General features: G+C 41.9%; 1 protein-coding gene across 1 annotated transcript in view; it reads right to left on the reverse strand.

Annotated features, from left to right (window-relative positions):
- LOC132832169 (cadherin-6-like) overlaps nucleotides 1-13,065 on the reverse strand; it is a 179,702-nt gene extending 166,637 nt beyond the window's left edge. The window contains exon 1 of the mRNA XM_060849919.1: nucleotides 12,835-13,065. Within this exon, the coding sequence (XP_060705902.1) occupies nucleotides 12,835-13,065 (231 nt within the window). The remainder of the gene's footprint in view (nucleotides 1-12,834) is intronic.
- Between the last annotated feature and the right edge of the window lie 663 nt (nucleotides 13,066-13,728).

Raw genomic sequence — 13,728 nt, forward strand, 5'->3', positions numbered from 1 at the left:
CTATGCTAAATAATTGAAGCCATTCCTTCAGAAATTCACTTTTATTTCCTGTTGCAGAGGTTTTCTTAACGTCAGTACCGAATGCATTCCCTCGACTACTTTGTCTTAGTGATGGTGACCATTAACCCATCAGCAATTGTTGTTAAAAGACCCCATCTGAGTCACCAATGTCCTTTAAGGAAGGAAATCCATCAATCTTACCTCGTCCAGTCTCCAGGTGACCCCAGAGCCACAGCAAAGTGGTGAGATCTTAACTGCCCTCTGAAATGGTCAAGCAAGCCATAAATTTGAAGGGCAAATTAACAACAGGTAACAAATCTCAGCAAGTCTGGAGCAACTGTAAGGAGAGAAAAGATCTGACGTTTCGAGTCTAACTGACCCTTTGTTAAAGCTTTGACAAAGGGTCAGTTAGACCCGAAACGTCAGTTCTTTTCTCTCCTTACAGATGCTGCCAGACTTGCTGAGATTTTCCAGCATTTTCTCTTCTTTGGTTCCAGCATCCGCAGTAATTTGCTTTTGTTCAGGTACCAAATGTCTTGTTATTAACACCCATCTCCCATGAAAGAATAAGGAAGACAAAACTTTACCAAGAAACAGTTTAATTTTGGTTTCTTTTGGTCATCGTTGACCAAGAAACAAAGACATCTAAAGCAATTCAATCTCTACATCAGATGTGGAATGCTGCAATTTACTGGAATGACTGCCCATTTTTGATTGCAGTTTCAAACATTACAAGGTGGCCAATATGTCGACTCCCACGGGGGAGTTAAATGGGGCAAGCAGCAGCACCAACTTGATGTTACACAGTCTTCCAAGGTCCAGGAAAGAGGTGGTTCTGTGACGGGCGGCAGTGTGAGGGGCCACAAAGTTCTGATTGGAAATGTGCATCTGCTGTATTTCAGGACAAACAGAATGCATCTTCTATCCAACTGGGAAGCAGGCATCAGGATATATGTGCCTTAAAATGTGGTACACGAAGTCTGCTTCCGGTTCACACCACAGTGTAGTTTGTTTTAACGCTGCCTGCACCATTAAGAAGATCAATGCTATCAGCATTTGCTGATGCCTCAGCTCCTTTTACAATGTACACCACCTCATCCATGGCCAGTCTTAGAAAAATTAGAATGCTCAAGCCTTCCATGACACTTTGCTGAGCTTAAGAACCCATAATAATACAGAAATGGAAGAAATAGGAAGATTGGATTTAAGAGACCATTGACAATTTGACGGTCCCTGGTTGACCTGGTCGCGCTCTCAATTTCACTTTCCTGTTTTCAACCACAACCCTGGATTCCTTTATTCATCAAAAATCCTTAACCAAGCCTAAATTCAAAGACCCAGGTCCACTCTTTTCCAGAGGAAAGAATTCCATTGTCTATTGAATCTCAGAGAAAATAAATTCTCTTCAATTTTGCCTTAAAAGTGACAGATATATTATTCACCTTTAACCCCCTCCATCACTATGCCCCTTTTGTTCTAACATCAGCTGAACTCAGGTCCTCCATCACTGAAACAGTCTGAACTCAACCATCCAGGACTCTTCCAGCTGGCTTCCTCACCTTCATAAACTTCCACCTGTACCAGAACCTAACCCTGATCCTAATGCCACACATATCCTTGCTGCATATTACATTTTCTTCCATACACCACTTCATCTCATCCACTTAGTGAAGATAATAACTGACTGATACCTTATTCCATAATCTCTAAAGGTGTTTCAAAGATACTCTTGGATATTATTTCTCATGAGATTCTTTTTTTATTTTCCCTTGTTGGTCCCTTCACACATCTGTAGAAGCAAAATTTACTCAGTGAGACCAATGATATATTTATTTCTAGCAGTCCACACCACTCTGCTGCATCACAATGCGCTGTGTAAATATGCCAACATTTGTGACATTGTTGTAAACGATATTCCCTTTAACAATGAACATGAGCATACTCCAGTGATAATAGAGAGCTTTTGACATTCTATGTATCATATATTTAAGGGGTGGTTTTCTCCTGTACAGGCAGTTATTCAGGAAGCAGAGAGAGCCGACTGGACCTTATATTTAGCCATAAATCACAAACAAACAATTATGGAGGACAGACAGATTCTTGCTCCCTGCTTCAGTAAATGGATGTCTCACAGCGCAGCATTGTGCACATCTTATGCACACTTACTTCCATTTTTTCAGCATAAGATAAAGCATTAGATAATAGTGGGTTCTAAACAGCAATACAAAAGTTATTACAAAGCAATGCAATTCCACAGACGCCTGTGGTGTAATTTCAAGCGGCTGTGTTTGTAATGGTGACATATTGATGTTGTAATCCCTGGTATTGATTTCAACATGTCCTTAATAGCATCTGCATTTTATAGAGAAATGCAGAAACTGTTTTTAATCGATATCCCGAGTTACCCTTGAATCACCACTAAATGGGTAACAACTCTAATAATTTTAAATTCTTTGACATTTAAACCATTCCCAAAGTGGTAGCCACATGCCTCTGTCGAAATTTAAAAGTCTTTCTCACATGGCTGCCAGGGGACTATTAAACCATTCTTCACCTTTAGAGCATTCAAATAGAATTTGTAAATTATTTAGGCACTATTCATTAGATACGTGGCATAAATACTGGGTTGAGAAGGTAGATATACAATGCCATATTTATTCCCCTAATGAGATGTTCAGGTTTTGCTTGTGACTTGTCCATCTCGAATTCTCTGATACAACCTTCACTCATTGAACAGGAGGTATGGAGTGGGAATCCACTGCATTCTGTAACCAGAACCTGAGCAGTAAAGTTCAGAAAATATGAAGAAATGCAAATTTAAACTCTGAATTCAGTCAGACTCAGAAATCTAGATCCTCTGAATCTGAAATAGTTCTGAGCTTGAAGCTAGCTCCTAACCTAACCTCCAAGAACCTAACTTCTAAGAAATTCGAAGCAATTTCTAAGCAATACTGGTTTTTCATATTTCCAACTAAATAAATGCACAATAACCCCAATAATTTCAAATACTTTGACATTTAAACCATTCCCAATGTGCTATTCTTTCCCCTAGAAAACAATAGAGCTGGGTCTTCGAATTTACCCAAGGCCTGGTTAAATTTTTGGGAGTGATTTTGACCGATATTGTAAACTAAGAAGTAATGAATCAGCTGTGTCTTTCCGCATCTCACCAGTTTGACTTCAAATAAAACTTCAGAATGTCACTTATCAAAATCAAATGGACCAGCCCTGAACCCCCATGTGTTTTGCGTAAAGAGGCTGTGGAACTGATTTCAAGCCAAAGACAGATAACACCTGACCCTCAGTAGTGTATAATATGTAAGAGCACAATACAAGGAGGGAGACATTTTAAATATTAATGTAAATAACAAAGACTTAATTAACTCTCGAGGAAATGTTACTAATTGAAACTGTGTCTTGTTTAGTTTGCAAATGTTTGCTGGCTTTTCAAATTGAAGAATCATTTCTGTTTTAAGCAGAAATGGTTCTGAAAGGGTTAATATCAGTGACTGCATGAAACTGGAGACCCAATAAGGTTATCTCTAGCTCCTAATAGGAGCAAATATCTTATCCCTGGCTCCTGATAGTCTTGACAGTTATATTTAACCAGCCAATGGAACTTGTACTGAATTGCTATTATGCAATAAACTAGAACTTGTTGTTAACACAAGTGCATCTTCCTGCTGCATTCCTCTTCTTCTTAAGAGTCACTAGTGGCTTATCCTTTACCATTGTTAACTAAGTAGGCCACCTCAGGGTTTGTGCATCATTCACTGTTGGCTCTGGAAGAACATTCCTGCGCCCCTTGGCCCGAAGGTTTCTAAATGCCTTTGCAATGCTCATTCCCCAGCCGACACTATGTGACCTGCCTTCACCAGGTGGGAGAACCAGAGTGGCTTCTCCATCAGGCTGATGTTTGAAGCTAGTTAGCTTATCACTGATGCTACAAAGCTCCTGTTTTGCAAAGAGCCTGTTTCCAGAAAAACAACCTTGGAACTGTACTGCCAAACGACAAAATAACAGCCAGCAGGATTCAACCAGGAAAGGCAGAATGGGGTGGCACGGTGGCTCAGTGGTTAGCACTGCTGCTTCGTAGTACCAGGGTCCCAGGTTTGATTCCAGTCCTCGGGCAACTGTCTGTTTGGAGTTTGCACAGTGTCTGTGCGGGTTTCCTCCGGGTGCTCTATTTTCCTCCCACAGTCCAAAGATGTGCAAGTCAGGTGAATTGTCCATAGTGTTAGCTGCATTAGTCAGATAGGAAATGGGTCTGGGTGGGTTACTCTTCAGAGGGTCGGTGTGGACTGGTTGGGCTGAAGGGACTGTTTCCACACTGTAGGGAATCTAATCTAATCTAATGTTCCCACCTCTGCCCCAGCCAGAGTGTGTTAATATCTCCATGTGAAACCTTTGTCACCAATGTGAACTGCTAATCAACAGTATGTTCTTTCCTGTTTGCGTCCTTCTTCTATCCTGCAAATGCTGACTCCTCAGTAGATAACCTTACGGAAGCATCTATCATCCTCATATACCATGTGAAAGTGGCCTTTATATATTGGGGCCATATCTCCAGGGAGATGATGTGTGATTAAAGTGATACATTCTTTCAGAGAGATCCCATGTTGATCTCACTATTCGTCAAATGCACAGGCAGCACAAGCCACATTTTAAAAGTATTTTCATTTGGAAAAATGTTTAATTTACTAAAAAATTGATGAGGGTACACCGATGAATGTAGTACCTGATTCAATATAGATTTTTAAAGTGGTTTTCCGTGATTATAAATCAGCTTATCTGCAAGTGAAGGACTGGATAACCTTATTAAAAATGCCACATTATTGTATTAGATCCGTTTCCAGCACTATTAGTAAAACTATAATGGGCTCGCACACTTAAATATATCAAGATATGCTTTTTAATTGAAAGGAAGACGTTGCCTGACTATGTTGTTTCAAGGAACATTTTACTCCTGTGGTTCTGCCAATCATTTTTATTGAATGGCTGACCTGTGATCCATCAATGTAATTTCAAGTGTATTCTAGGTTCAATTTCCTGTTTTCAATAAAAGCAGAAACTCAAAACCAATTGAACTAAGCATTAAATAATGAAAGGCTAATCGGTTATCAGGCACCAGGTAGCCAAAGCGTTCACCCTTCCAGTAGGTTTTGTTGAATGACCATCAAAAGCCATAAATAAAGGTAGTTTCCACTTAGTTTTCAGGTCCTATCTCCTCTCTCTCTCTCTTTCTTGGCTATTGCAGTCAGTAATCTCATCAGAGGTTTTCCCGAGGCTAATATTGATGTAAAAAAGAATCCCCAATGAAGGACAAACCTCCAACCATACAATATAGGAGCAGGAGTAGACCATTTGGTCTCTTGAGCCTGCTCTGCTATTTAATGTGATCATGGTTGATCTATTTGTGGCCCCAGTTCCAGTTTCCCCGATATCTTTTCACTCTCCTTGTTAGTCGAGAATGTATCTATCCCTGCCTGGGCGGCACGGTGGCACAGTGGTTAGCACTGCTGCCTCACAGCGCCTGAGACCCGGGTTCAATTCCCGACTCAGGCTGACTGACTGTGTGGAGTTTGCACGTTCTCCCCGTGTCTGCGTGGGTTTCCTCCGGGTGCTCCGGTTTCCTCCCACAGTCCAAAGATGTGCGGGTCAGGTGAATTGGCCGTGCTAAATTGCCCGTAGTGTTAGGTAAGGGGTAAATGTAGGGGTATGGGTGGGTTTCGCTTCGGCGGGTCGGTGTGGACCTGTTGGGCCGAAGGGCCTGTTTCCACACTGTAAGTAATCTAATCTATTCAAAGATCCTGCCTCTCCCGTCTTCTGGAAAACAGAGCTCCAGAAGTTAACAAGGGAAAGAAATCCTCCTCATCTCCTTTGTAAATGAGAGATCTTTTCTTTCTAGATAGTGACTCCTGGTTCTCATCTCTCCCATTAAGGGAACCATGCTCTCAGCATCCATCCTGTCAATCCTTCTTAGGATCTTATTTGTTTAAATAACATCAGCTCTCATACTGAGAAATTCCAGTAGATACAAGCCTTGCTTGTTCAAACTTTTCTCACTAGATATTTTCCCAGGTATCAGTCATATGAACATTCTCTGAATCACTTCTAATGGAGTGCCACAAGGATCGGTCCATGTCCTCTACTTTTCACCATTTATATAAATGATTTGGATGTGAGCATAAGCGGTATAGTTAGTAAGTTTGCAGATGACACCAAAATTGGAGGTGTAGTGCGCAGTGAAGAGGGTTACCTCAGATTACAACAGGATCTTGATCAGATGGTCCAATGGGCTGAGAAGTGGCAGATGGAGTTTAATTCAGATAAATGCGAGGCGCTGCATTTTGGGAAAGCAAATCTTAGCAGGACTTATACACTTAATAGTAAGGTCCTGGGGAGTGTTGCTGAACAAAGAGATTTTGGAGTGCAGGTTCATAGCTTCTTGAAAGTGGAGTCGAAGGTAAATAGGATAGTGAAGAAGGCGTTTGGTATGCTTTTCTTTATTGGTCAGAGTATTGAGTACAGGAATTGAAAGGTCATATTGCGGCTGTACAGGACATTGGTTAGGCCACTGTTGGAATATTGTGTGCAATTCTGGTCTTCTTCCTATTGGAAAGATGTTGTGAAACTTGAAAGGGTTCAGAAAAAATTTACAAGGATGTTGCCAGGGTTGGAGGATTTCAGCTATAGCGAGAGGCTGAACAGGCTGGGGCTGATATCCCTGGAGGCTGAGGGGTGACCTTATAGAGGTTTACAAAATTATGAGGGGCATGGATAGGATAAATAGACAAAGTCTTTTCCCTGGGGTGGGAGAATCCAGAACTAGAGGGCATAGTTTTAGGGTGAGGGGGGAAAGATATAAAAGAGAACTAAAGGGCAACTTTTTATATGCAGAGGATGGTACGTGTATGGAATGAGCTGCCAAAGGAAGTGGTGGAGGCTGGTACAATCGCAACATGTAAAAGGCATTTGGATGGGTGTATGAATAGGAAGGGTTTGGAGGGATATGGGCTTGGTGCTGGCAGGTGGGATTAGATTAGGTTGGGATATCTGGTCAGCATGGACAGGTTGGACTGAAGGGTCTGTTTCCATGCTGTACATCTCTATGACTCTATGACTCTGAAGCATTGACATATTTTCTTCACTAGGAAATCTAAATTGTACACAGTACTATAGATGTGGCCTCACCAATGCTCTGTAAAAATGCAACATAGCAACCTGAGTTTACTTCATTCTTCTTGCAATAAGTGACAACCTTCCATTTGCTTTCCTCATCACTTGCTGCAGCTGTAACCTAACTTTGTGGTTTATGTACTTGGACACTCCGATCCCTCTGTACTTCAGGATTCTGCAGTCTGTCTCCTTGTAAATATTTTTTTCATGGGCTTTCTCACCATTTCTCTGAAATTCCTACTGAAATTTCAGCAGAAAATTGGGAATCTTTTACCCCCACTCTTGATCCCAAAGGAAATTCTACCCAATAATTGCCTGTTGTTCATCAGTCTGGGATCACTTACCTCCTCAAGGTGAGGACTTAATCTCAAAATCTAAATAATGGTATTGTAACCTAATGTAAGATTTAGATCAAATGCAGACTAGGTGAAAGCTGTGTGGAACACAAACATGATTCTCAGCTACCGGATCCTTGCTATTTTAAGCCTCTAACCTATTCCCACTGTGACCTCTGTTCCCAGCCTCACACAATGTTCCAATGAAGCTCAAGTAAAGTTTGAGCGCTAGCCCCTCATCTTTCAATTAAACACCTTACAAACTCCCAGATTCAACACTGAGTTCATATTGAACTCTTTCTGTCATTGCTATTTCAGTTTCTCTAAATTTATGTTTTGGGCAGAATTGTATCGAAGTGCTGTGGGACATTAAGGACAGATGGTGGGAGAGTGTGAGACCCCAGCATTGTCTCTTTTCAGGAAGGCCCACCATATCTTGCGCACCCAGGTACCTGACAGCTGAGCAGCAGACCTTCTCCTAGGATGAAGTACCCTATAAGAATGGGGTCATCCCAGGAGCTTAAAACATCACCGTTGCTCATTATTTGGCATTTACCCAGATGGCCACAATTGGAACCTTGTAGGGTTTATTTTATTCATTCATGGGATTTGAGCATCACTGGCTAGGCCAGTATTTATTGCCTATCCCTAAATGCCCTCAGGGTAGTTAAGAGTTAATCACATTGCTCTGGGTCTGGAGTGACGTGTAAGGATGGTATTTGCCATCTCTACCTGTATGTGGAACTGGGTGAACGTTGTTTGAAGTAGCTTGCTGTCATCGGTTCATCTTGGACTTTGTCTTGGTGCTACCTAGTGATTCATGGTAGAGGTTACACCATTTAGGGTATCCACACTGTTTTTAGTTAACAAGGTTTATTGTGTGATAATAATCATCAACTATTGCTCAACAAGGATAATTACTGGGACATGGAGTAGATACAATTGCTGTCTTTGAAAGCAAGGGTTTAACTCCTGGTCTCCTGTTAGTAAAATAACTGGAGCTGATGTAATGTGAGCATTAACCCCTTCAGAACCATCACTGTTACACATAGGTTGGGGGGGGAAGAGACGTCCATCTGGTCTCCTGCTAATAAAATAGCTGGAGCTAATGTAATGTGAGCATTAACCCCTTCACATAGGTGGGGGGAATCTTCCAGTCAGAGGTGAACAGCTCACCTCTACCTAACAGTGCCACCAGAGCTGGGTGGCTGCTGTTGGTGTTGCATGCACCCAGAGCCATGGAGTAAGGGCAGACCCAATCACAGGAGACTAATCACTCCTGGTACCCTGTGGATTTTGTTGCTGCTATAGTATTGGGTTAAGGCTTTTCTTGGGGGGGAAGGGAATGGGGGGCCCGGGCACAGGCTGGAAAGGAAGTGGGGGGGGCGAAATGTGGCAGCAAGATTGGGGATGGTTCTCAGCATGTCCCTCTCCTCTCAATGTCAGGTCTCTCAATCTGCGTGTCTTTGAATTAGGCAGCACCCCTCAATCAAGTCATTGATCAAATATAGCAGGGATTGCATGTCATAAGTCCTTGCCCAGCCACTTACCACTGAGTTAAGATATTTCTTTCATCAACCTATTCAGAGATGTTATGGCACACCTCTGGAGTAAGTAGGACTTGAAACTGGACCTTCTGGCTCAGGATTAGGGACACCACTATGCCACATGAACCCTCCCACTGTGTTAATACAAGCAACAGCTTAAGTGGGCAGTAACTGCCTTAACTGAGCGGCTTTTGTGGCACAGAGATAGTGATCCAACTGAAGTCCTGGGTTCAAATCTCACCTGTCACAGAGAAATGTCAAAGCATGTCTGCAAAAGTTGATTAAAAAGATAACAGCAGCCTTAATTGGTAGTGTGCTAGGGAGGCTGACCACCTCTCCCGTACCAGTACCCATCTTTCCACCAAGCGTGCATAAGCCAGGGGGCTGCTGGGGAGAGTGTAAGGGTACAACATACTGCACTAAGCTTTGTTGCTTGGGCACAATGACATGAGCTGTAATTAACATCAGCAGAGCTATACATTGGTAGCTGAATTGATGTCATCTTTTCTATCGTCAGCCAAGTTAAACTCAAACCCTGTGAGTTGCATAGAGCTAAGAAAGGAAATGCTTCCGAAACTATTTAACTTGAATAGACTGTGCTCTAAGCTGGGATTTTTTTTTATCATAAGCAGTGCGTTTCCAGTAAGAAACTTGATGTTTTTTTACCAAATCTCCAAGGAATCTAGCGTTGCATTTTTCTACTATACAGCATTGAATGTGCGTGTATATGTGTATTGGAGGTGGGGGGCACTTTCCTTAACCCTTTTGAACTCTGCCCCAGCTACATTACAATTAGGAATGAAGGGCTGGAGGATGGGTAGGAGGACCATTCATGACATTACAGAGAGAGGAATTTTACACAAAAGCCCTGTTTCTGGATGGCTCTAAGTAACAGACCAACAATCACTAGAGGGCTGATTTGAATGTACCAAGAGTCGGACAAGAAACCTCTTGGTAATGCTAATGAACTACTGTGGCAGTCAGCCAGCAGTCTCTCTTTACATCATCATTCTTCCACTGGAGCAGATGCCAAAGTTTCTACTGCAATACGAATTTCAAAAAGGGAGAGACAGTCTGTTTTTAACACATTCAAATAAAGGCCAAATACTGCAGATGCTGGAAATCTGAATCAAGCACAGAGAATGCTGCAAAACCTCAGCAAGTTTGGCGTCATGTCTGGAGAGAAAGAGAGATGGAGTTGATGTTTCAGGTGAAGCGACCTTTCCTCAGACCACTCTTCCCCACTTTGCTTTTCATTGTGGTCAACAGATAGGCAGACCTGGTGGGTGAGGGAAGGGGGTGGGAGTGAGGGTTGGGGGGGAACACTGTATGACTAGCCAACAATTCCAATATCACATATTGGGTTTCACCTGCAAAACTGTGCCCAGTAAGTCCTTAGTTACTTCTCATGGTAACAAATTAATTCTTGCTGCTCCCTTCAGAAATCAAGGGAAGCTGACAATCTGCAGGAATACAGTCTTGAACAGTAACAGCCTGCATTTCTGTGGCACCTTTAATGCAATAATGCATCCTGAGGCACTTTACAGGAGCATCACGAACCAAATTATGACACTCAACCATGTATGGAGATGTTTGATCAGATTTCCTAGAGCTGTAGCGAGAAAACTTGAAGAGGGTATGAAAGGATGAATAGAGGCAGAGAAACGTAGGGAAACCCTGAGCTTGCAACAAAATACTGAAAGCATGCACTCACAAAATGGAGTGATTAAAATCGAAGCTACCTACTAGACCAGAATTAGAGAAATGCAATGATCCGGGAAGGCTGTGGGACTGAAGGAGATTACAGAGGCAGAAAGGAATGACTTACAGAGGGATTTGAAAACAAAGATAAGAATTTTAAAAAACAAGGTGTTACTCAACCATGAGCCAGTATTGGTCAGTGAGCAAATGGTTCAAGATGGTGGGGACACCAGGTGACTCTTTGTGGGCTCTCTGTACCAGATTTTATTCTCTTGTTTTGTACACCTTCTGTGTAGTCATGACCTGTATGCTTTACTCTGTCTAAGTTAAAAATCACACAATACCAGCTTATAGTCAAACAGGATAATTTGGAAGCACCAGCTTTCGGAGCGCTGCCCCTTCATCAGGCAACCACCTGACAAAGGAATGGCGCTTCGAAAGCTAGTGCTTCCAAATAAACCCATTGGACTATAACCTGGTGTTGTGAGATTTTTAACCTTGTCCACCCCAGTCCAACACCCACACTTCTAAGTCAGTCTGTCTAAGCACCCTATGATCTGTGCATCCTTGTTTTCAATGATCTGCTTGTGCAAAACAAAACTTTTCACTGTATTTAGGTACATGTGACTACAATAAATCAAATTGGGTGATGAATGGGATTTGATATGGGATAGAACACAGGCAGCAAAGTATTGTGTGCCTTCAAATTTGTGATGGGATGTTCATGGGAGTAAACCGCACCTATTTCATGACATAAATTCCAAGATTTTGGAAGAATATTTTGGGGAAAGCCATCAGCAATTCCAGTTATTGTTCTCCAATCAGTTGTAAACTGTTTGTGTTAAATTTCAGACAAGAGACTACTCACTGTCATAGAAATTAGGGCAAAACAGCTGGATGGAAGAAACAGTCAGAAACTGGCAGATTGATTGTAATTTTGATTTGATTAAGATATTCACAGTCATGTGCATGATGTCTATTTGCAAACATCACTGTAGCAATTGGAGATGACAATGTAGGAAACTGTTGATTAACAATAAATCAGATTCTTATTAAAGAGGTTAAAGGGGAATGGAAGTGACGCATGTTGTATTAATGAAGTGTTCCTCATCACCATGGTGTTTATTAATAAGTCAGGTCTCTTGTGGTGCAGTAGTAGTGTCCCTACCTCTGAGTCAGGAGACTCAGGTTCAAGTCCCACCTGTACCAGAGGTGAGTAATATATCTCTGAAAAGGCTGATTAGAAATTATCTATAAGTCACTTTATGTCATACATCCAAAACATTCAATATGATCAGCACCAACACCATCCTGGATAAAGCAGTTGCTACTGGATTGGCACTACATCCATAAGCATTCACTCGCTCCACCACCACTGCTCAGTCACAGCGGTGAGTACTCACTATAAGAAATAGTGCAGAAATTCACTAAAGATCCTTCGACAGCACCTTCCACACCCATAACCACTTACATTTAGAAAAAAAACCAAGGCAGCAGATACATGGGAACACCACCGCTTGGAAGATTTCCTCTAAACCACCCACCATCCTGACTTGGAACTATAATGCCGTTCCAACTATGTCACTGGGTCAAAGTCCTGCAACTCCCTCCCTAATAGGACTGTGGGTCTACCTACAGCACATGGACCTCAGTGGTTCAAGAAGGTAGCTCACCACCACCTTCTCAAGTGCAAGCAGGAGCGGGCAATGAATGCTGGCGCAGCCAGTGATGCCCATGCCCTATGAGTAAATGAAGAAACCTTTGGATGGGCAGGGTCTCATATTCCTCCATCCCACAGATAGTACCTTCCATTACATTTTTGTTTGATACTGAGCTTGTGCTTTTGTAGCTGAAAGGTTAGAAATCACTGTTGATGACATCAGCAAAGAATCACTGGATGGGTTCAACTTGAGGTTTATTTCTTAATAGTTCTGGAGATAGACACAGCTCTTTTAATGTGTAGCTCTTTATATGCATATAAGAACGACAGATGACAAGAGCATACTACAGAAACACTGATAAACTATAGACTTTCTGCCTTGTGATTAAGAGGAACATCTCTTGGTGCCTACCTTGCCCACGTACTGTGGCTCAGCCCCAGTGTACTCCTCCAGCAAAAAGAACTGATTCCACATCCAGCCACGTTTGGAGCGATGTAAGACAGAAAGCTTGTCACCCTCAGGCGTCACTGCCAGTCCGTCCTCTTCTTCTTTAGCAGTCCTGTTTGACAGTGGGGACATCAGGCTGAACTCCAACAGGCTGATCCAGAGAAGCATTAGCACACAGCAATTCAACAACGCCATTCTTATTTCAGAACTGGTGGCTGCAGAGTCGAACTGGGTTTTGTTGGCTGCTGTCCAGCAACCCGTCAGTAGACAGTGTATCCCTGACTAACCTTTTTGTTCCATTTGTAAACTACTTGGGTCTTCAATCAAACTTCAAGTTCACTTGGTTTCTGGGAATTTCTAAAATGGGAGAGAGAGCAAAACAAAATAAACAGAATGATGTTTCAAACGGTAGTTTTTTTTAATTTAAATGTCAAATATATAAATTGCAGCATATACCATTGATGCTTAATTTGAATTGCTAATCTGATTTCACTGATAACATCATATAACTATTATAGATGCCTGTGGAACTCAGTAATGTGTTCATCATCAAGCCCTTTTCTCAACCAATTGCAGAAAAATATGCTCCATTACACAATAAAGCTGCAGAATTGACTATCTTAATTACTCTAAAATGATTGTAAAACACCAGGTGCTGTGTAACTAGAATCCAGTTTAGGTTTAACCAGGTACAATCCTGACTGAGGAAAATAATAACAACACAGAAAGAGTCAAGTAAGATGTTTGTTCAATCTGGAAATTGTGAGAAGTGCCACATTACTGTGTGAGATTTGTTCGATAATGGGACAGTGAAGATTTAGGGGTGATTTGATCCAGGTTTTCAAGTAATTGAGTTGT

Source organism: Hemiscyllium ocellatum, chromosome 34 (genome assembly GCF_020745735.1).
Source record: "Hemiscyllium ocellatum isolate sHemOce1 chromosome 34, sHemOce1.pat.X.cur, whole genome shotgun sequence".
NCBI lineage: Eukaryota > Metazoa > Chordata > Chondrichthyes > Orectolobiformes > Hemiscylliidae > Hemiscyllium > Hemiscyllium ocellatum.